The 25006-nt window shown below is 40.8% G+C and overlaps 1 protein-coding gene and 1 long non-coding RNA gene across 2 annotated transcripts in view; both read right to left on the bottom strand.

Moving 5' to 3' along the window:
- The window catches only part of LOC146481031 (regulator of G-protein signaling 7-like), a 36749-nt gene extending 11743 nt beyond the window's left edge, over positions 1-25006 (bottom strand). Inside the window, exons 1-9 of the mRNA XM_085108748.1 lie at positions 24539-25006; positions 15767-15863; positions 15229-15279; positions 14340-14446; positions 13528-13579; positions 12902-12966; positions 12027-12103; positions 1574-1655; positions 771-851 (exon numbers count right to left, since the gene is read on the bottom strand). Of these exons, the coding sequence (XP_084964874.1) occupies positions 771-851; positions 1574-1655; positions 12027-12103; positions 12902-12966; positions 13528-13579; positions 14340-14446; positions 15229-15279; positions 15767-15863; positions 24539-24607 (681 nt within the window). The 5' untranslated portion in view covers positions 24608-25006. The remainder of the gene's footprint in view (positions 1-770; positions 852-1573; positions 1656-12026; positions 12104-12901; positions 12967-13527; positions 13580-14339; positions 14447-15228; positions 15280-15766; positions 15864-24538) is intronic.
- On the bottom strand, positions 17090-19095 carry LOC146481032 (uncharacterized). Its single transcript, XR_014864530.1, has 2 exons — positions 18033-19095; positions 17090-17667 (listed from the first exon to the last, which is right to left on the bottom strand). It is a non-coding gene; the product is annotated as an uncharacterized LOC146481032 (long non-coding RNA).

Here is a 25006-nt window from a genome sequence, read left to right as displayed (position 1 = left end):
TCTGGGCCTCGAAGAAAAATTCAAATGCACCACAACTTCTAGCGATTTTGGCTTTTCAGAGATGCTTGGATCAATGCCCAAGCTCGGCGATTCTTCCTCTTCGCTCCTATATTCTGGTGATTGAATAACAATGCGGAGTTGTTATTCAGTTAATTGGATTTTGGATTTTTAATGGGTTTAACGAATTGTGGGCGGAGTTACCCTGAACGCATCTGTTACAGCTAAGAGCGCAGTCCCTTTCTTTTCCTTTCCCCTTTTTCACGCCTTTCCCCAAGCCCCCCTCCGCTCGTTTGCTCCAGTTTTTTCGCGCTCGGCTATTTCGCGCAACCTCTCGACTATCCAGAAAGGGACTGCTTGCAGTCTAACAAAAATGCTTTACCAGGTATCTTAAGTTATTTGACAACGGCTGCTGGTTTTTCGGTGCCTTGCATGTTTGCTGCAAAAAGGTCTATTGCTTATCAAAATACGATAACTCACTATTTGTTATCATAAATAAATACTATCAGGCACTAACAGAAGACAAACATGGTAAAAAAAATAAAGATTCAAGCTTGAATAAATGTAAATCACATCATCATTGCAAATACAAGCAAATAACTTCCAGAATGTCTTCAAAATTGGCTGTTTCAGAAAATGCCCATAAACACACCCACCCCCTCTGCCACCATGGAAATTCTAAGGGTAGGGAGGGCTCAAACCCCAAAACACCTCCTCTGGGAGGGGTTGGATGTTTTTCTGGATCTCATCAACACAATAATTCCAATGGTTACCTTTCTTTTACTAGTGGGTGATGCATCAACTGCTTTGCAGGCTTTTTTAATGTCTATTTCAGTTACAGACACACAACCTGGCTAAAAAATAAACAACAATGGATTTAGTAGGCATGGCCAGCACAAGTTCAAGAAAACACATTTTACAGCCTGTCACAATGGCAAAACTTTTCTATTCAAATGTTCAAAGCAACCACATTAGAGGGAAGTTCTTGCATAAATCAATGTCAATCTAAAAATTATCTCAAACTTTATTTATTCCTTCAAAATATAGTATAGCACAGCTCTACCAGCAAACACGCAAACTCAACTGAGTAAATTACTTGAATGTGTATAAGTCAATTTCATTACAGGGCAACAAGCAAAAAGGATGAAAATATGCCAACTTAGTTTCTGAGCTTATAAGAATTTTAAATATTGTGTAGTTTCAGAAAATATCTATTTCCCTCCTCCTTCCAAGAAATGATCGTAAATTCCAGGGGATACGGGTCCTCAAAGGTCAAAAACAATTAAAGGAAAGTATTATCCAGAGGGTAGGGTCTCCAAGAAAATCCCTGCCACGGGGGTGGTATGAATACTTTTTTCTGGAACTACACATGTTGTCTTAGTTACAAGGTATAGAAATCTTTCTGACCAAGTGTGGCATACACACTTTGTCAATTTCCAAAAAGTGGCACAGAAATTAATTTGTACTAGTGGTTTTTCTTTGTTGGGCAGGAATTTTAATACCATAAACTATGCCTTTTGTGAATTTGCCATTCAATATCATGCAAACTAAATGAATCACTGTAATGATGTCTTACTGGTGGCCTGTGTACATTCCAAAATGCTCTTTCTTGACTGTCTAGTATTTGTCTCTCCATTTTATCTCTCTTCTTATCAACTCTGTCAGAGTGAAAAAAACATGACAAGATAATACCTCATTAGGTTCCAACAGTGACCAGCATTAAATGTATCATGTGGCTAAATGAAATTTAGGCTAAGTTAAGCTCGAAACAATGCGGGTCAGCAGTCTTCCCTCACAGTGGTCACAGGGGCGGCCCAGGAGTTCTAGCAGGGACACGCTGTGACGCTTTCATGCAGTTGTTTTCGTCGCTTCGCTCGCTCAAAGGTCATTCGCTGTTTGCATTTGCTCCGCTGCAGTTAGCTGTTTGTCTGCTGCTGTGATTTTGCTCGATCGTTCTTCTGCGTTTATTCGCTCTGTCTTTTCTTGGAGTCATGCCTTCTACTCGGACCACGAACAACAGTTTGTCCAGTGCGACCTTTTCTCCAGAGCCTTCGTCGTCCGCGACGACATCCTCTCTGGCGTACACGTCGAGCGCACCTTCGCCGCCATCTTCGGTAGTGACACCTTTGGGTGGTGCGAGCGCGGTGGATCCGAACTTTTTGGCGGCTGTAGTCGATGCCGTAAAACTGGCTCTGTTGCCTGAGAGCTCCTCGTCCTCGTCGCTTCCTGCTACTGTTCCTGGAGTCGCTGTTTCGTCCGCTACGGCTCTGCCTTTGCCGGTTCCCGGAATTGGGGGCGTTCCCTCCCAAGCTGCCAACTTGGGAGCACGTGCGACGGCCTTGTTTGCCTCTGGCGCGGGATTTTCATCTCCTTTTGCCTCTGCTGCTCCCACAGCGTCCCAAGGTAGGCCTGCTTTTGTAGTTCCTTCCTTTGTGACCACGTTTAGTGCGCCGCTTAACTCAATTACGACTCCCGCGACTGGTACCTCTCACGGTTCGTGGCCCGTCCCATTGGGGAATGTCGCCTCCTCGTCTAGTCTTCCATCAGTACCCATACTTAACCAGCCTTTTGTCGTCGGTCCCGGTTTTTCCCCGATCCCTGCCAAGACTGTGGGGCAAATTCTGGCAGGCAAGTTTGTCGACCTGAGCGATTTGCTGTCGGCCAACATATCTCAGGCGGAACCGGAGGGCCAAGTCCTGCTCGACGGGCGTTTAGTGTTTACTCCCTCGACCAAAAAGCAGCGTCGTCGGGTGGAGGATATTGTAACGTGGTCCGAAGCCTTCACAATCTATTCTATGATTGTTGCCTCTCACTTCCCTCATCGCTGGCAGGACCTTACACAATATAAACTGTTGATTCTTCGCACCTATCGCCAGTTCAACGGTCGCGTTTGGCTCGCCTACGACCAGGCTTTTCATGAGCATGCTGCGGCTGTGAACTTGACAAATTGGTCTTCAATCAATGTCCAACTTTTTAATTTCCATGCTGCGGGGGCATCAGTGCGTGGCGGACAGGGCTCGCTCGCTCGCGATGCCACAGAGCCTTCTGGTTCCTCCACTTCGCAAATCATTTGCAGGTCGTGGAACGCTGGGCGTTGTTCTGCGTCATTTTCATCTTGCCGGTTTGCTCACCGCTGCAGCATCTGTGCAGGATCGCATCGTTCTTCTTCATGTTCTGAGCGCCCTGAGAGTCGACCCACGCGTGAGTCGAAACGCCGTTCAGCCTCCCCAGCTCCATACTCTGCATCCCAAGCCAAGTCCAAGCGCTCCTAGGGATTTGCTGACGTCAACTGTGACGTGACTTTGTTTTTCGCCTATCAGTTCCGTTTTCAGCCCGTTTCTGCTGTTGCCTTTAGCATCTCGTTAGTTCGCTGGCGTACGTTTCTTACTGGACTAGGGCGGGCCCCCGGCTTGGCTGACGTGGTCCAGGGCTGGTCGTGGGCTAGTCTTGCGTACTGTAGGCTCTTATTTGGCATTTCGCTTGCCTTTGTTGCACATTGTTTTGTTTCCCAATTGCCTGCGCTGCAGTGGTAGCTTTTGTCACTTTGCAGTGCCCGTGTGCTCGGCACTTAAGTTTACGCAACGCACATTTATTCGTGCCGTAGTGGTTTATGTTTAGATGCTCGTAGTTCCATAGCTTATTAATAAAGTCTTTGCTTTCATGGTTATTGTTGTGAGTCATTCCTGTACCGATTTTTCTTTTTTTTTTTTTTCTCTCTTGTCTCCCCAGCCGAGGCCATCTTGCCCCCAGTGTCCATGGTGTCCCCTCTCAATGTGGAGGAATTCGCTCGGGAATTGGCGGGTCACCCCATCCAGCAGCTGGTCTCCTTTGTCCTTCAGGGTCTTCGGCGTGGCTTCAAACTGGGCTTTCATTCCTCCCAAAAACTCAGGTCGGCCAAGAAAAACAAGCCATCAGCTTACCTCCATTCAAAAGTCATTGATGAATACTTGGCTACTGAAGTGTCAATGGGCAGGGTTGCGGGCCCTTTCAGCTCCCCTCCCCTTTCTAGGCTCCATATCAGTAGCTTCGGGGTTATTCCTAAGAAGGGCCAACCGGGTAAGTGGCGGCTGATCGTAGACTTATCCTCTCCCGGGGGCTCCAGCGTTAACGATGGTATCGATCCTGACGAGTTCACCTTGCAGTACATTACAGTTGACCAAATCATTCAAATGGTTTCGCGCTATGGGCCTGGAGCCCTCATGGCGAAATTTGATGTTGAATCTGCCTACCGGAACATTGCCGTCCATCCTGACGATCGTTTTCTTTTGGGCATGAAATGGCGGGGGCAACTTTATGTGGACCTTGCTCTTCCCTTTGGCCTCCGCTCGGCTCCGTTTATTTTTAATTCCGTGGCGGACATGGTCGAATGGATTCTTTTGAACCGTCATCCTGTTTCTGACCTGTTACACTACCTGGACGATTTCATTACCGCTGGTCCTCCACATTCCAGTCAGTGCCTTGTTAACCTCAGCACTGCCTTATCCGTTTGCAAGCGGTTGGGTTTACCCCTACACCCCAAAAAGTGCGTTGGACCGTCCACGTCTCTAATTGTCCTCGGCATTGAGCTGGATTCCCTTCACCAAGTTGCGCGCCTGCCAGCAGATAAGCTCGCCGCTCTTCGGGATCTGATTCGCTCCTGGCGTCCTCGTCGCTGGTGCAGAAGGAGAGAATTGGAATCCCTCATTGGGCACCTGCATCACGCGGCCAAGGTGGTATGGCCTGGGAGAACATTTATTCGCCGCATGATCAACTTGTTGTGCTGTTTTCGTCGGGGTGACCATCCCATTCGCCTCAATCAGGAATTTCAGCTTGATCTCCAATGGTGGCATGAGTGCTTAGACTCTTGGCACGGCGTCCGTCTTTGGCTCTATCCTGGCATGGATTCAGCTACTGATCTTGAGGTAACTTCAGATGCAGCCGGCTCCGTTGGCTTTGGTGCCTACTTCCGGGGTATGTGGTTCTATGGCGGATGGGCTACACCCCAGGTTCAGCAGTCCATCGCTTACAAGGAACTTTTCCCTGTTGTGATCGCGACTCACCTGTGGGGTTCTCAATGGACCAGAAGGCACGTACTGTTCCGTTCTGACAATGCCACCGTGGTTGCGATACTTTGTGTGAGGTCTTCAAAAGTCCCAGTTTTAATGCATCTCCTTCGTGAGCTCTTGCTTTGCGCTGCGTGTTTCGGCTTTACCTTTACTTCATGTCATGTCCCAGGCCTACAAAATAAGATTGCTGATGCCCTTTCCCGTTTTCGTTGGCAGGAGTTCAGGCAGCTTGCCCCAGAGGCCCAGCCATCTCCCTGCCAGATTCCTCAGCCTCTCCTCGACCGCTTGATCTCAGTCTGCTAGAGCAACGGTGCTGTGAATTTTTTGGGCACGGCCTGGCTCCCTCGACTCATCGGACATACGCAACTGGTCAAAGGAGGTTCTACACCTTTTGCTGCCAGGCAGGGAAACTCCATGCCAATGGTTCACCCTGCCCAGCCAATGAGTGGACACTGTGTTTATTTGTGTCTTTTTTGGCGGACTCGGTACAGCACTCCTCCATTAAAGTTTACCTTTCCGCCATTCGTTCCCTGCATATCGAGCAAGGATTTCCTGATCCGTTGCAGAACTGTTTGCGGCTACAGCGGGTCCTCAGGGGGATTAAACGGGTACAGGGTTCCCCTGTGACACAGCGCCTCCCGGTCACAGATAGCATCATGATGGTCATTTGGAAGGCCCTGGACATGTCCTTGTTTGACCACTGCATGTTCTGGGCTGCTTGCACCCTGGCTTACTTCGGTTTCCTTCGTTCTGCGGAGTTCACCGTCCCTAGCGTAGCTAGCTTTTCGCCTTCTCTGCACCTGTCAGTTCGTGATATCGCGGTCGACTCCTCCTCATTGCCTTCTTGTATGCGGGTGAGAATCAAGGCCTCCAAAACAGATCCGTTTCGCAAGGGGTGCGCGATACATATCGGCAGAGGTAGTTTCCCTTTATGTGCTGTCCATGCGATGATGGCGTACCTTGGCCTTCGTGGCAATGCACCTGGTCCCTTGTTCCTTCTCCAGAATGGTCAGCCTCTGTCGCGCGCCAGGTTGACTGATTGGCTTCGTCAGATACTCTCGGCAGCGGGCATCTCTGGGAATTTTTCAAGCCACAGCTTCCGGATCGGTGCAGCCACTGTCGCTGCTCGTAGTGGCCTACCTGATCATCTGATCCAGGCACTTGGGCGCTGGACCAGTAGCGCTTATCAGTCTTACATTCGTACCCCGTCAGAAGCTCTCGCCAGCCTGTCAAAACATTTGACTTAGCCGCCTGGCCATCTCAGCATAGGGGTTGGCCCCCGTAAGGTTCTCCATATGTGTGGTAAGTTTGGGGTAGGCTTGCTCAGTTGTGCGCTGGTGCTTGGGTGGGTGTGGAGTAGGAGGTCCCATTTCCCCCTGCTTCTCGGGTCCCTCCTTTTCCAAGCACCTCTGATGAAGGAGGGGTTGGGTGGTGGCCGTTCGCAGGGTTGCCATGGATACCTCCTTGCCGCCAAATTTCAGCCTGGCTCCACCACCTTTAGGCACCTGTTCCCAAGCTCATCTATTGATGATGAGTTTAAATGTGGCTAAATGAAATTTAGGCTAAGTTAAGCTCGAAACAATGCGGGTCAGCAGTCTTCCCTCACAGTGGTCACAGGGGCGGCCCAGGAGTTCTAGCAGGGACACGCTGTGACGCTTTCATGCAGTTGTTTTCGTCGCTTCGCTCGCTCAAAGGTCATTCGCTGTTTGCATTTGCTCGGCTGCAGTTAGCTGTTTGTCTGCTGCTGTGATTTTGCTCCCGCTCCCTCCCTCCCTTCTCTATGGTAAGTTTTAGGTAAGTATTCCACTGATTTATTCAGTGTGACGGTGCCGGGTGGTGGCCGTTCGCAGGGTTGCCATGGATACCTCCTTGCCGCCAAATTTCAGCCTGGCTCCACCACCTTTAGGCACCTGTTCCCAAGCTCATCTATTGATGATGAGTTTAACTTATAATTTTCAGCTGCCTGATCAGACATTCTGGTTATGAGTCAAAATAAACGAAGTGATCACCAAAGGCAAAGTGCCTTCATGTTGATTCTTAAACAGCTTCTCCCAATCAGTGCCTTATGGAGAACAGTCAGGAGAATGTCCATTTTGATCTTTGGGCTCAAAGGTTTAAGTGGACCTTATTAACAAGCATAAATAATTATAGGACGTTCCTATGGGGTTTGAGCCAATGACAACATTTCTGTCATCTACATGTATCAAGGAGGAGGCTAATAATAATAATAATAATTATAATAATAATAATAATAATAATAATAATAATAATAATAATAATAATCTATGTCACTGCATGATATTATATAAAGGAAAATATAGGGAGATGTAAAGAATCAACCATGCAGTGACCTAGGTTGGTTGGTTGGAGGCTCCTTCATGGGCGAGACATTTCTTGCGATTAATGTGACTGCGTGATGCAGTTAAGCCTTAATGTGTTGCTTGTGATGGACTACGTGACCGCGTGATGCAGTTTGTAAGTCCAACCCACAAAAATGACCCTTGCTCGCCAACGAGTCCTCAGTAGCTCAGAAGTTAGAGCATCTGATCTAGAACACGGAGGGTCGTGGGTTCGAATCCCATCTGGGGCTCAGATTTTTTTCTGTGTCCTCTTACAGTGTATGGTTGATTCTTTACATCTCCCTGTATTTTCCTTTAAAGTGCCTATGAACCAAAAATTGTTTTCATTTAGTTTTGAAGTTTACCTTTAAAAATACAGGTTTCCAAAGTTTGAGAACTGTAGACTTAAAAATGACGATTTTACAAGCCTTTAAAGTCGTGCTATTTTACTCTCAAAAATGGTATTTGAATCGCGCAGTCAAAATACCACGTGATCTCAACCTCTGACGTCACTTTGTTGCCACATTCGTTCCCGCAATATGGAGTAAAAGAGGCAGCGAGGGCGGTATTGCGTTGCTGGTACGCCAAACCAGCAAAGCTGCCAAAACAGATCGTTTACCCCGGGTATACGAATGGACCAATTTCCCGCTGATCCGGCTGTGAGGGCCAAATGGGTCAAGCTTGTCCGTAGACATAGGCATCATTTCAAGAACCCAACGTCAAAATACACTTCACTCTGTTCGGCTCATTTCGAGGATTCGTGTTATGAACGCAATTTATCCATTCTAAGCAGCATGGAGGCCGCGGGGATGAAAGTAAAGTATTGCCTGAAAAAGGACGCGATCCCAACGAGGGATACTACTACTCCACCAGGTCAAGAAGAACTTAGCGAGCGAAGTAAACGACAGGTGAGACAAGCCTCATGCTTCTGTTTTTACACCTCATGGTCATTGTTTCACGACCTTCTCTGCGATCGCCGTCACCAATATTGTTGGGAGAAAGGTTTTTGTTTTGATACATGTTTACAGGAACTCTTTTCTCATATCGCGCTTCCAGCAATGTTGGTGTAAGGCCATCTTCATCTAATTCTTCGTCGACTTCGATTTCCTCTCCCGTGTTCTTGTCGCCAGTGTCAACTTGGGCCAGAGATTCGTCTTGATATGGCGTGATTTCGCTATAAATTACATCATAATCTTCATCGTTTCCCTCTTCGACATCTTCGTCCTTGGGGTTACCGGACATATCTGAAAATTCGCTCATTTCTGAATCGCTAGACATCTTTCCTTCCAAGCTCGCTCACTTCCCAACAAGGCACTTTGACAACGCAAACAAACCCCTGGCAACAAAGTGACATCACGGTTTGGTGAATTTGGAAAAATCTCGGCCCATTCCCCTGACCATTTTTTAGGGTAAAATAGCACGACTTTGAAGGCTTGTAAAATCGTCATTTTAAAGCCTAGAGTTCTCAAACTTTGGTGACCTGCATTTTTCAAGGTAACCTTTAAAACTTAATAAAAACAATTTTCGGTTCATAGGCACTTTAAATAATAATAATAATAATAAAAATAATAATAATAATAATAATAATAATAATAATAATAATAATAATGATAATAATAACATGTAAATTTACCCAGGATAACTGCATCAGTTATAAAGAAAACTGCTATCAATGCAGGTCCTGCAAGGTATACAGACTATTTACAAGTCTTACAAAACCCTTAGACAGGGCTTCTGATATTTCACACGGTCGTGGAGCCACAAAATTCAGGTATATCCGCGAAATCCCGTGAAATTTACAAAAACACGCGTAATACCGCAAAATTCGCTAGAAATCCTACCAAATACATATCGGTACAACATATTTGAAACTTTTCTTGGCTACTGGGGCTGTTTACTTGCCATAAACTTGCAAATTTATCTTGAAATTTCGTCACTGCCACAAGTAAACATAACGTACCAAAACTACTAGGCGTTCTTAGATTAATGTTGTGAAAACCTGGGCACAAGAAATGAGAATGAAAAGACTTTTCGTTGACACTATACGGAGTGGGAAAGGAAACTGCTGTGTGTAGTAATGCAGGCACATGTTTAATCGTGCGTGCAGGACACGATCGAAGGCCCAACAACGTTTTGATTTCATAAATGGATTTGAACCTTTGATCACGAACAATCTTGCCTTGTAAACTGCAAAGCAACACAAGAGAGCGAGGAGAGAGAAGAAATTTATTGCGTTGCTGCGTTCAGCTCTAAATTGCAGCTGAGAAAGGAGGTTAACCGGCCGAGTGTTTTGGTAAAGCTTATGTTTTTCTTGTAGCTTGAAACAAGTACAAACAAAAGTACTTCAAAACAAGTACAAGTACAAACAAGTACTTCAGAACTGTGTTGGATAAACTTTGTGTTTTTTTTTCTTGCCCTGAACTTAACATCCTTCCAATATATATTTTTTTCTGGAATCTTTCTTCTTGCTTTCTTCTTTGTTTTTCAGTAAAATTTGCCCTGAAAATTCCCATGAAATTCCCGCGAAATTGGCCGTTTTTTCCGCAAATTTGTCTCTGCAAATGCCGCGAAATTTGACTTTTTTCCGCAAATTATCAGAAGCCCTGCTTACATCATTGGACCAAGGATGGACTGAGGGTATTGTGAAACCAACAAAACAAGGTGGAAAAGTCTACAAGATTCACTGTGAATGAGGCAAAGTCTATAGTGGAAGATTGATGCATGGCTCGATTAAGGTACACAACAGAGAGTCACACACTCAGCTTCCACAAAACACAGACCTCAGCTGTTTCAGAACACGTTAAAGGAACTGGACACTATCTGCTTTGGGACAAAGTTAAGTGTATTGACCACAACCCACATTGGTACATGTACACCTGTAAGGTTAAAGAGGCCATTCACATATAAAGACTTCACCCTAACCACATCAATAGGGATAATTTGGAATTAACACCCTAGAAACATGGATTGCCATAAATACATACTAGTAGTAATCAAAGATTATAGAGTGCGTTCGACAGCCCTAAGTTGTGCGATTGTACGGCCTGCTGCGTGACTTTTTTTAGGTAGCTCTTTCGTCCTTTTATATCTGTACGTAATGTGTAACTACCAAGGTGAAATATTTGCAATAAACGAAGCTGAGTTTAAAATTTCAGCGGCTACGTTGTGGAACTTTTAAAAAAGAAATAGAAAGTATTTTCGGTCTGCCTGTTGCGTGACACTGTCGAACTTTAAAATGATGCACATCATTTTCGGTATAACGCTTATAATCTTTGAGAAAAACGAAACTTACAGGCCAGCATACTATTTTGGTCTTCTACTCAAAAGGTATTTTACCAAAATGCCGCGAAACTTACGCGTCTATAAAGCCGTAAAAATGTCGAACTGAAGCGAACTAATTTGCATACAGTTTTGAAAGACATCTCAGGGCCAAGGTTTATATTCAAAGAGCGGATAACTCTATCCAGTGGATAAAATGTTCTCCAACCAATAGATTTTATTCGCTGGATAGCGAATTATCCGCTGGATAAAATAATCCGCTCTTTGAACAACCGGGGCCTGATGTCAGTTTCTGATGTGTGTATATTTCAGATATTTTTGTATTTTGATTTTATACTAACGTAATACGTGACTCGCAAAACCTCGCGAACCTTGGGCTGGGTGAAAAGCCCTCTTTACTCGTATTGTAGCATCAAACGAAGAGATTAAAAGGTTTCTGAACATAGCAACGATTTTGATGGGCGTGGTCTTGTCGTAGTTCCAGAGGCTAAATCTATTTCTGACACGACGAAATGTACAACAGGTGCGCAGCGCTGTCGTGTTCGATGAATTTATTTCCCACGGAAAATTATTTTACCGCGGCCACAAAACGTGTAATTTCTTCAATGCAATCTTTCACAAAAAAGATTTCTGGAAGAAAGGGAAAAGATTCTGTAGAGATATTTCCATCCAGTGAATATTGATGAACATTGCAGTTGAAATGTGATCCCGTACACTGAATGTAAAACTTTTCCGATGTATGCAAATTCAGGCAATGGCGCGAAAACGAGGGGGCGACTCTTATACGAAAACGAGACTAAAAGGATGGCTCTAGCCCGAAAACGAGGTCAGATGTCGTCATAAGTTCGCACCAGTTTCCCGGCCGACACATGCCCCTGCAAAACTCAAGCGGGGGGGCCATTTGGGTGTCCTTACAGCAATCTCGAAAAATCCTGCATAGCCGTACACAGGCACACCAACTCGAAAGACACAAGACCCAAAAACGAAATTCCTCCTTCGTCGAACGCAATAAACAACACAACAGCTGACCAGTACCACAACAGATCACTAGGGGAACAGCATCTAGTCTACTGATGCTACACAGCGCTACTTATGATGACACAAAGCCAGTTGACACCATCGCATGATAAGGACCAGAAGAACACTAAGTAGAAACATTAAAATTTACAGCAAAGCTAAGTGTATTGACCACAACAAGTAAGTTGTGAGACAAATGGTTCACTAATTAAAGGTGCCATTTGAATCAGATATAGTACAAGACCACTGAGTAAAACAATTTAGGACTACAAAGAAACAACCCCAAGTTACCAAAAAAAAAATAATAATGCAGCAATAAAGTACAATGGATTGATTAGTAATCACTCACTTTGCTTGTGCTTCTGCTTGCATAAATATAAATTCCCATTTCCGTGACAGTGTTCTTTGTAGCTTGGCTAGATTTTCCTGCAATAAAATAAAACTAAAAACTTTAAACAGAGCAAATTCTTGTGTACTAGAAATAACATTTCTTGCTTTAGAGCAGGATACAGTATGTGACTGTTTTTCCAACTAGTTTTGATCAGAGATCTACATTATAAAGTAATGATTGACTGGACACCTGCCAACACAAAATGTTTTGTACAAAAGTTAAACATGACTGTTATCATTTATAATAATAGTTATATTATACCAGATATTTGCAAATGCAAATTTATGAGCAAGCCCAACTTGCCTGTTGTGACCACTTACAAGTTTTAACTCAATCAAATCAAGTTGAGACTGAGAGTGTTTTAGTTACCACAAAATGACAAAGAAAGGTGACCGTATATGCAATGTAGTTAACCAGATAGTCAAGTTTTGAAGACAAATGATTTACAATAAATATGTACCCGGTAATATTGATATGTATACATGTTTTGAAGCAAATGATTTCTACCAATACATATTTAAATTGTGCACAGGCTCAGTGGCTACTCAAAATATTTTAAGCCAATGGTTAAAAATGCCAGATGGCCAGAAGAGCTTACACACTCAAAGACACAACCTGAAGAGACGAATAAAAATATCAAAACTACCAGTATGGCATTCATAAACATAACACTTAACAATTCAAATATTGCATTGCGTTGTCATGAGCAACCTTCATCACAGACGAAAAATGACAACATTTTATAGAATTAGGGGACTTGGGTGGGGCAAAACAGCCTGGAAGAAAAACCCCAGCCTTTCAGCTTCCTTGTATTCAACAAAATCAGAACTTACCGCTTCATAGTCATCTAATTCTAGTCTTGATTTATTTTGCATAGTTCTTTTACACAAATAGACAGCTGAAAATCAAAAGGAGAATTGAAAAGGAAGAGTTTATAAAATGCAGTTCTAAAAAATGGTGTACCTGGTCCAGCTGTACAGTTGGGCTCAATATGCGGAAATCAACCGAATCAAAACTACAGGAACTGTAGGAAGAGTACACTACATTTACGACACTGTTAGTTAAACCTGAGAATGGGTACAGATACCTGAGAATGGGTACAGATACAATAATCAGCCCGGGAGGGTGATTAATAAATTCAAGAATGTAACACAGTGAGATTGACAGAGATGTTTTTTGAAAGGCAAGACTGAGACTTTGGAGTAAGAAATATCCTACAATCCTTGAAAAAAGTAGACTCCAAGATGGCTTAGTGAAAAGGTCAAGACTACGAGACAGAAAACTACCTTAGTTTGAAAAATGTCAAGACTTCATGAACAGTAAAATTTGACCACAAGTTTCTGAGGGCTTTAAGCCTTATGTTGCTCTATGAGTAAAGACTAAATTAAGCCATTTTATAAGTACAGTAAGTCATATTTTATGAAAGACCTCTGAATTGTTTCCCCTCACAATGTCTTACCATAATCAACATTCTCTGGTTCCCAGTTGTTTGACAACCAAAAGAAAGGAGTCTAAAAGAAATAAATGTTGATTTAAATAATTATACACTGTAAATATCAGTAATCATTTCACTTCAGGGCATAAGAAATACCATTGGTCAACATGAAATTTTTCAAGCCAGGGGCTTTTTTGAATTACAGTTTGGTGGTGTTGCATTTTGCAGGTACAATTTTGGAAATACTATGTTTTCAGCAGGGATTGGTTGACATTTGCTATACCAAATCAAGTCAAATATGTGATTTTGAAGACTATTGCAGCTAATAATTTTAAGCTCTTTTCCACGCTGTTGAAGTTCATGATTGTGTTCTCTTGTATCAAGTGAGACATAATTTTGGCGTAGGACTGTGGAATGAGATACTGCATCGTACAGCTGTATAAGAGATTTACCTAAGAACGAATTCAAAGGAGAAATTCGCCGGCTTCTCCTCAATTTTTGGGTAAATGAAAATGACTATATTGAAACACCTATTATACTACAGAAAATAGGTCTCACCAATATTAGTTATTATTAGTATTTTTTAATATTATTAGTTGTAACTTGTTAATTTTTGTTTTTTGTTAATTTTACTTGTGACTTCTTCACCACTCCTAAATTCCATTTGTTCTGTCTTTGATTGTAATAACTGTAATAATATTAATTTTATCCTTAAACAGTTGTGTGTCTGGACCGCCTAGATTAGCTCTTGCTACCTGCGGGCCAGTCTCTCTTTTTTGGCCAAATTTTTGAATTTTTGAAAAACATTGAAACTTGAATAAACTTGTGAGACACACCTGAAATCTGTAATACGAAGCATCATCTTTAACCATTAAATGGTGATCAGCAATGGAAAAAATATATCCATAAGCAGCAAGAAGAGAAGCTAAATGAACCGCAGCACCTGTGGGAAAAACCAGGGAAGTCTTTAAATCTGGCCAGTTGGCATATTTTGCAGAATTGGAAAAATGGCCCAGGGCCTGGTTGTTCGAAAGCCGATTAAAAGTTTAAGGAGGTTTTCATCTCGCTTGTTAAAAATGTTTTTAAAAGCTAATTTTAAGCTAATGATAAAAGAAATTATAAGTTATCCTTCATTGATTGTTTTCAGTTTTGCACATACAGAGGGTGTCATCACTGGTTTGAAAAGGCTGGAGACACCAGGGCCCGTTTGAAACCGATTAATGCGAATCCATGATTAAACATTAATCGAGGTTTTCATCTTGCTCCTTAAAAATGTTTTTAAAAGCTAGTTTTAAGCTAATGGCCAAAACAAAAAAAAAAAACAGTCTTAATCAAAACTTAGCCCGGGCAAAAATCTTCTGGAATAATTTTTATTGATTGGTAGCTCCACTCAAAGTTCACGTTAACCCAGGATTAGCTTAATCGGGCTTTGAAAAACTGGGCCCCAGATGTAGGAAATTGATCTGTCCTTCCATTTCAACCTAACGACAAGTGCTTGACAGAGTGTAGTATTTATGCTCACTGTAAGGTAATTAATTCCGAACTAAAATAACCCCCCCCCCCCCCCGCGGTCATGTTTACTACCGATACAGTGTACATAAAACATTTGAGATTGAATAAACATGGCAAGAGCCATTTTGAAGAACTTCTCCTTGATTAATCTCTACAGTATGAATTCACAAAATGACACTTTGTTCTTCAGTTAACAGTCCCACATACACATACCTCTGTCTTCTATTGAAAGGTTAGTCATGACCCAGTCAACAAGATCACTGCCTAAAAAAGGACAAATTAGCAAGCAATGTTAACTTAAGGCAATGCTAATTCTCTTGAGATTTATTTGTTAAGGATTTTCATAACAGATTCTGGCAAGTGAGGCTCAATTTCTACTGGTCCATCTGGGCTCATCCGAGCAGCTGGTACCAATGCGATACCATGAGAGCTCTGTAATTCTTTGGAGGCTTATCACAGAGGAGGGTGGGGGCTGAATTATTTCAAATCATAAAATTATTTCCCTGAAAACCAATAAATTTATGGATTTTTCTGGGCATTGCACTTCTTACAGTATAAAAGCCGAAGAAATAAGCTGTACTGTACCACAAATACAAGACCCTCTCTTCCTTGTGCAAGAGCAGAAAACGATCATGTAATACAATTTTATTACTGTGTTTCTTTCATGTCATTTATTACAGTTAATAGTTCATTAAATGCTTGATAAAAATTCAATTAAAATTCATTTGATATCATAATTTATTTTGATCACCTGTAAACACACTAGGAATCTTGGACATAAAACCCTTCACTGTTCTGATGAGCACTCCAGACTTTTCATCTTGCATCATATGGATAAGTCTCTCCATCTGCACAAAAATAAAACACTGCTTTCACATAATTATCTTAGTGTTTAATACTTGACCCTGTATGAAAATAACAGGGGTTTCTGCTATGTTGAGAGCAACTTATTTACCCACAAAGGTAGCCTGTAATTGAAGCCCACACCCAACGCTACACCCAAGGGATGCTGACCTCTAGTAAGTTCCCAAAATCTAAAGCTAGATCTCAAGATCTCAAGTTTATCAGTTTAAACTGTACCTTACAGACTGTGACATACATTGACAGTAGGAGTTATAAATGCAGGGTTGTTTTGGTTCTGGGAGGGTGGGAGGGGGTGGGGGGTTAACCTCCCACGCAGACGTCCTTGAGGAAACGCGTGACGAACCCCTAAGGACGTCTGCGTGGGAGGCTCTTTTATATAAGTTTAAATAGGTCTTTGTGGGGTATTGAGCTGTTTCTGCCTGGGTATAGATTTTAACTTTTTTTTAAGTCTGAAATCTGAAGGCCTCAAAACGGGTGAAGGAAAAAACACTGTGTTTTCTTCAGGTACAGTATTGCAGTAAAATTTTACTTGTAAATCAATATTAAAATTATCAAAGGCTCCTGTGAGACAACTCATGAATGCAGAAGGGAAAAGTGGTAAACATAATGCAGTACTCGGATCAAACTATGTTAAAACTAACAATTTGTGGACGACATGCGGGAATGAAGTGTAACCTGAAAGGTAAAAACATTGTTTGCATTCTGTTAGGTTGGCCCAGGACTCAAAATATAAATTGTATTTAAGAAGTTTTAAGAAAGTTTAAATTTTGAAAATTCTTTGGGGCCTTTTGAGTGGTTGGCTTCTAAAGGCTTTTGACATGTACACTGCCGTATGAAGGTTCAAACCGGGACCCTCAGCAAACCTTCAGTTTCAATGACCACACACCACATCACTGCGCCACACGTGTACACTTTCCAATGCACTGATTAATTTTTGTATTTATTACATGTTTAGGTTGTCTAACTATCTAGCACCCGTGGCGCAACAATTTTAACAGCCAAATGACTTTGGACTGCCAAAGAAGAATAAGCAAATGAGCACAGAACACCCTCAGACATTTTCCCATCGTATTTTCTGTCTCCATTTTGCGTGAAATCCCTGTTGACTTGGATGACCATCTTGATCTCCTTGAGTGGCATTCAACAGTGCACTTTCCTCACCAAAATATAAATGTATGAAGATTTTATACATTGGTCAAGTGTTCTTTAGTTAATTTCGAACTCCAAAAAACATGAATTTTTATAATTGAAGGAGGACAGAACCTAAAGCAAGCAGTGAGAGTACTCCACATTTGAAAGTTTAAGACCAGCGACCAAGTGACATTTTCCCCACATTATAATAACTCGTTCATTGTGCATGCATGAAATTTTAAAACAAATCGACCAACCGATTGATTGAGTGACATTTCCCCCACATTATGATAACTTGCTCATTGTGCATACATGAAAGTTTATGACAGATCCACAGACCGAGTGACATTTCCCGACATTACGATAACTTGTTCATTGTGCATGCACGCATTCACAAGTTAAAAATGAGTAAAATCGACTAATATATACATCTCACTGCCTAACTAATAAACATACTAAACTATCAATAAAAGAAATTATAATGCAACTGCTTTACAAGGAAACCATGTGTAAAACAAACAAAAATATCTGTGAAAGCAGCTACAGTGTATGATAGCTCACCAAAGAATCATGATTTTTTAGCTTTGCTTTAAATGCATTAAAGGAGAGCATGGGCCAAGGTATTTGAAAACTGAAGAAAGGGACTTGTAACTAAGACTTACAGTCAACCCAGGTCGCGCGTGAACAGTATTTCCAAGAATGAAATGAACATTCGAATTTCTCTTTGTAATGTCCGACGTGTGAATGGAATGTTGGACATTTCTCTGGAAATCGTTCCGAAAAAGACGCATTAACTGAAAAAAAAAAAAAAAAAAGATTCAAAATACTTGGGAAACAATTGTTATTCTTGAAATATTCAATTTTGCAGTGTAAAGAAAAATTCATAGGTTTACACCGTCAATAAGCTAGGGAAATTTATACGGGAACTCTGAAATCTCGTTGGCGATTTTCAAAACTGACATGTAAATTTCAAAACTCCGTTCAAATTTCAAAAATATCGTTCACGCGTGACCTGGGTTGACTGTAAAGAACTAATGGTATGGATTGTAGACCCTATATTTTTATATGACTTGTCTGAAAATGGGTACAGCTGTATTAAACAAAATTTTTACAGTGATAAATTTTTAATAATCATTATTTTAGTTTGAAACAGGGTAAAGGTGTGCAGAAACCAGACAGCACCATCCCACCAAAAATCCTGTGGGGTGGCCATTAGCACCCACCATATATCGTTGGCAAGCTCAGCAAAGATGCATGACCAACAAACCATACTTTAAAACACAGAGACTAGGTACACTGTAGTCAGGTTGGAAACGGTGATTCCTATTTTTCTATTCCTATTTAATTATTTAATGTGAGAAAACAAACAAATTGACCAAAATAATAGCTACATGTAACTTAATGGATAACCAACCAAATGTATTCAATAAAATTAAAATACTATTTCATATTAAAAGCTGCTTTTCAAGGATGCCATGACATACCACTTTGATTATGAAATCATTCAGTGATGTTGGCAATTGCAGTTTAGAAGATAGGCTGGCTCCACTGTAAGAGAAACTTTTTCTTTGCATAATCACTACTGGGCTCTGCAAGAGCCAGAGCGAGTTTAATTTCAGCATTCCTTAACCAATAAGACGTCACTTCATCTCTATAAACACCAATCTAGTTTTCCAGTATAGTATTCAAGAGTCTGCCCATGTAAAGTTTTATACATCATATGGCTTTTGATTCCAATCTTTGATGACTGAGTTTACATCACCTTAATACCCGGAACAATTCATCGACACTGCAATTATAGAGCTCTTAAGACAATAAAACGCAGGCTTCAAAATTTTGTCCATGGTCCAGACCTGTATAAGATTTTAATCCACAGACCCAAAAGGTGGAATCCTTTACGTTGCACAACAAACAGCACCACAGGTTAAAACGTTCCGCTCAGTAGTACCCTATAGGATTTCATCCACAGACTAAAAAGTTAGAACCCTTTTGTGCAGTGCAATAAACAGCACCACAGGTAAGTTCTGCTCAGTAGGCTTCATTGAATAGTCACACTACCTGTATATAGGATTTCATCCACAGACTCAATTAGCATGATATTATTATGAACAGCATCACTGACAAGAAAATACTGCTTAAGGTTACCGTATACCTTTAGAGGTGTCTTGCGTCCAAGCGATGTAGCGCATCCGGTTTAAACTGTAGATAGCTAAACCTCTATGTCAAATTAAAACTTACAGAGCTGGCTATCAAACTACCAGTATACCAAGAATTTTGAAATAAAATGAATTGTCGAATTTTTCACGACTTCTAAATGCGAGTGTCCAAATCGCCTTCTGAAAGCTACAAGTCAAAGTGAATTTTGTTTTTCGCTAATTTAATTTGCTCCTCAGTTTCCGGACCCAAAGTGCTAGTGTCTGCATTTTGGCATATTCAATTGCAGAAATAAAGTTACAGAACATTTTCGAAACAGGGTTATAAAAATGTGGAGTGATTGTACAAAAATCGCCCTCAAAGAAAAAATATTTTTAAAGACAAAATTTGCAGAATGAGGTACTGTTCAAATTTGAAGGCAAACGAACAAATTCCCTTCAAGTGAAAAAATTGATTCGAGAAAACAGCGCCAAAAATTCGACAATTCATTTTATTTCAAAATTCTTGGTACAGTTTGATAGCCAGCTCTATAAGCTTTAATTTGATATCGGGGTTTAGGTATCTACAGTTTAAACCCGACGTGCTACATCGCTTGGTCGCAAGACACCTCTAAAGGTGTACGGTAACCTTAATAGCTTCATTTGAATTGTCACTCTATCAAAAGTTAGAACCCTTTTGTGTAGTACAATAGACAGCACCACAGGAAAGTTCTGCTCAGTATAGCCTTTACTGAATGGTCTCGGTATGGGGAGGATTTCATACACAGACTCAACTATTAATAAAAGTTCTAAAGAGCTACCCTGCATGGCATATTAATCAACAGCACCACAAGAAAATAATGCTCAGTAGCTTAGTTTGAAATGCTCACACCATAGGATTTCATCCACAGGTTAGAACCACCTTGTACAGCATATTAATAAACAGCACCACAGGAAAGTTCTGCTCAGTAACTTAATTTGAATACTCATACATGTACTATCGGATTTCATCCACAGGCTCAAAAAATTAATGAGAACCACTTTGTACAGCATATTAATGAACAGAATGAAGACAAAATTATTTCAAATCAAATCAGCTCACACAATGTGAACAAACATGTACTGTATGATGGAATCATCCACTGGCGGCATGGGTTGTTATAAACATGGCACAGATAAACGCATCTCAAGACAAGTTTTTTTTTTTCTCATGAGAAACTTTAGTTCGGTAATATTCCAAAATTGCGGCTTCAGTGACTCTTGCAACAGTCAGAAGTCAGAAGACAGAAAGACCCAAATGTTTTGCTATCAAATAATTTTTACTTGATATAACAGCACAGCTGTGAAATAAAGAACAGGATACGGTAACTTATACGTGTATTTACAGCACAACTGTGCTGGTATAACATTTCACTGACACAGCTGTGGTTAATAATTATTGTTTTATACTAGCTGTGACTGTTGCCATCCAGTGGACTCTGAACTTACTGAGTCTAGTGAAAGCAAACTTCTGTCATTTTCAACACATGCATACATACATGCATGCATGACAAATAAAACAAAAACTACTAACAATAATGCAGGCATGGCAAACTGGATAGCAGAAAAACAAAAAAAAAATTACTTAAAAAGGGGACCCGTTCTTTTTTTCTCTTCTGTGGAAAACACTTAAAAAAAGGGGCTAATCAATGAATGAGTGCTAAAGAGACAAGGTGATTGATTATGGTTTTCCTGTTTTTTGTTTTGTTTTGTTTTGTTTTTCCAAGCAAGGTTAATGTTTAAGACTTCGAACAAAGAAACTCTGGAGTACTTGTAACGCATACCATTCAGCATTTATTAGGAATTTAGAGACAAATAAAACAAATTTGCCCTGCCTAATCACTGATTTTTTAACACAGCTTTTGCTACACTGGAGTAATACATGTACAGTACGTGTAGTTTGTGGAATGGCCTTCAGCTAACGTCAGAGCAACTACATCTTAAGATGCTTAAAGATGAGAAATTTTGTTAATGTCCTCCTTGCACTCCCAAACAGCAAACACGTTGATCAGTTTTACTTTCAAAATCTGTTTTGCAACTTATGTTTTCACCATGTTTTAAGTTCAGTACGTACTACCTATATAAGAATATTGCTTCTTGATCTGGTGTAGTAACTATGAAAGTTAACATTGATTGAAGTTGGAGACTGGGATCCATCAAATAGCAGAAATTTACCTATAAATAATTTAAATAGCCCAAAGTTCCATCCTACACTGTACAGTGCAGTGACTTCCAACCATTCCTCTTGAGTGCTTCGGATGCAGATGAATGAGCAGTGTAAGATATACAAATGTACAATTACACAACTATGTTTTGTAGAGCCTGCAATTCACCCACAAATAATATGGTCACAGTCAAAGAGTGGTAAAATAAAGCTATTCAAAAGGAATTCTGCCATCTAGAGGGAGGCATGACTTAATTTCCCTTATTGTAAAGCGCCATGAGCGTACGGATATGGCGCTATAGAAATCCTTAGCATTATTATTATTATTATTAAATGCACCTCAGAAGACCTAATTTTTTACTGATTTCGGCATGAATACAGGGATTATATACACTTTAATGTGGTCAAACCAGGTGAAATGACTATTTATTACAATGTCCAGTTACTGCCTTTTATAGCTGCTGCATTCTGCTTAGTGGGAATGAGAGTTATTAAAAGGTTGTTTCTTATGTGTCAAAAAACTGTCAATAACTTTAAAACAGTCTGAAAACCTTCACAGCAGAACTGGTAAAACTTTCGAGTGACAGCAGGATGTGGCACTTCACTAAAGAGCAGTTTGCAAGCTGTTATTTTGGGTAACAGAGTCGATTTAACAGGAAATGTTTACAAGATACCAATAGGATTTTATTCCGGTACCAGTGTGCTTGTTTCATTTTTCAACAAAATAGTTGAAACTGAAAGGAATTTGAGACAGTCATCATAACAGTTTAATCACATGACACCAACTGGAGTGGGTTTACACCTGTACAGCTGTAGCAGTGTGTGAATCACTATCCAGTACATCTCCTAAGGTGAGCTTGCACCAGAATGACTCATACTCAACTGATATCAGATTTTGGATTGGTGACATGGAAACAAATACAAAGCCGCAGGAGAGAACTGCAATGAACCCATACATCTACCAGTGTGAAAATCATATCAGTACTGTACCATGTCATGAGACCCTAAGAACTCTGAAACTAATCAGAAATGAGTGGAGAAAAGTCCAAGCCTTGCCAATAATTATTCATGTAGTGTGATCTCCCATCTGATTGCTCTGAGTTCAACTCAACACATTCATAATCAATTCAATAGTGAATACATTATTCCTTCTCCACATTTGGTGAAAGGGTTACCGTACACTGTGATACACTGGCAGGTTACAGTACAATGAAATGTCAAAAACACATACTTTCCATTTTCTTTGAAATTCAGACAGTTAGGAAACCTTAATTTAGTGAAAGCTTGGGTAGAAGCTGATTTCACAGCTGTCAGAAACTTGGTTACATAGATCTTGTTTCCACAAAATCAGCAGGGAACAAACACGTTCCAAAACTAAAGTTCTTGGAAAATAATATTATAGTGTTATAGTCAAAAGTCATTTCATTTTAGTCCCCTTTTTCAGACTGATACGCTTGACTGCAGTCTGAAGGTTTCTGAGAAGCTGCTAAGTGGGAGTCTCAACTTGTTCGCAAAGCTGTGGAAGTTTCATTAATCTGTTGTACTCAATTCTACACTAGATTGTTTTGAAAGTCTCCAGTGCTGGTGCTGGTTCCACCTTGCATTTTAAGGAGGGCAAAAGTTTCAGGCTACCAGAGAAAAGTACTGACCAGTGTTACCATAGATCTCACAGTCTTGAATTCAGTATTCACTAGTGATCCCTAGTAACATACTTCTTCAGCCAAAGCTGCACTTGTATTATTACCATAATGCCACAAAACCATAGAGAAATTTGTTAATTATATTTTAATGTTAAATATTCATGCATTCTAATAATGCAGCCTAATAAACGTACATTACTCATTCAAGGTTGTATACATTACTGATTTAATTAACCCAAGGGTTTCATTAGAAACTAATCCAGCCAAAACAAAGGAATCACAATTAATGAAGATATTGCTGATGTTAACAGTCCAATTATCTCAACAGACAACAGCAACAAAGCACAGTGGTTGTGAAATCAATACATTATAACGACCTAATCCCAATTCTAATAAACCAGAAAAAATAAAAGCCGTGATGTAAAATGTAGTGCGCATTAAAGTGGGACATTCAGAGATGGGTTTCCCCTAAAACAATATCACTCTAGCTACAGGAATTGAATATCGATATTTAAACGCGCGCCTTATTAGTTTATTGGAATGCAATTGCCAAATAAGTCCTCTTCCAGTTCGAAACATTTTCACGATCTACAAAGATTTCGGTTTCCACACTGCAAAAGAAAGGCGAAAGTTTATTTCAGATTTATCCACACTGGAGTTGACTTCCGATAACGATTTAATCTAACACGCTCATTTTCTCACTTTGAAAGGTTGAGTATGGATAACTAAAACAATAACTTGAGTATCGTCGACATGAAATGATGGCGCGCACGAATGAAAGCATATTTCAATATTAAAAAGCTTAATGTTAGGCGACTGCAACACGCAGATTAACAGGTCTGAAAACATTAACTGAGATAAGAATTCTACCAAGCTTCGTGTAGATTTTTTTAAACGCTTTTGGGTAAAAATATTGAAGCAACAACCGAGGAAGATCGCGTTCTGTGCTTTCTGTAAACTCTGTCAAGGCACATCAAGATGGATGTATATTGCCCAATGCAGTCACTCAAGCCATTGCCCTCAAGTTACTGAAAATGTTCGTACAGGAAAAGAGAAAAACTAGGAAATTTATAAGACGAGACCGACACGCGTCACTACATATTTTTCTTCGTTTCTCAACCGCGATTGAATCGAAGATTTCAATATCCGCGATCTTAACTTGGAAACCGAAATATTCACAAAGGTTCTCGAGTGGAAACCACCAAAGGTACGCGTTTCTCTGACGAAATTCGGATAACGCCAGCTCAAGAATTCCACGTACAGGCACCTTTAAAAACAACATGATGCTTTAACTACGAAATGTCAGTTACCCAGTTCTATGTAAGACCAATCTTTTATAACAAAAAAAAAATGGATTGCAGGACGCGAGACAAAAGTCAAGTCGGGAAGTCGACCAGCGGAAAATGAAAGTCATGTGGAGGCTTCCTTTCTCGAGGAAAAAAAATATTATTTTTTTTACAAGGGCGAGCCACTGGATAAATAAATTATTTAAAGCATCAAGTTAAATTCCCAGATTCCTGCCTCGACTGCCATAGAAAAATAAAACTGCCCACCTTTTTGCATACTGCTGCATGGTGTGGTTGCTCGTCGCTTATAACCCCATCGGAGGTCTGGTCGTCCATTTTTGTCAAGAATTTCCGAGGACACCATTCATTCCAAGCCGGCGTTAGCGAGCACTAAAGCGTCCTGAGTGACCAAGAGCATGTCCTAGTTGAGTTCTGCAGTCTCGTAAGCGAGAGTAAACAACGATGTCTAAACGAAAAGCGTCTTTATGTTGACAAGAATTCCCTCGCTCCGGTGCGGGCCGATGTTGACCAATGACCACATCCGTATGCAAAGAGGTCTTCGTCAAAACAAACAATCCGTGAATCGAACAGTTCGATTTCGAAATATTAGATAGTTTGGTTCACCCTTTTGGTGATTTTCATTAAAACTCTTGGTCCTTTACTTGCAAAGCGACAAGAACAACACGCGAGAGTTTGCAAAGCAATGGGCTGACTTCAAGATTTTGTTTACTAATG

This window comes from Pavona decussata, unplaced genomic scaffold (genome assembly GCF_977016875.1).
Source record: "Pavona decussata unplaced genomic scaffold, jaPavDecu1.1 SCAFFOLD_51, whole genome shotgun sequence".
Taxonomy (NCBI): domain Eukaryota; kingdom Metazoa; phylum Cnidaria; class Anthozoa; order Scleractinia; family Agariciidae; genus Pavona; species Pavona decussata.
This window is presented reverse-complemented; position numbering and strand designations above follow the sequence as displayed.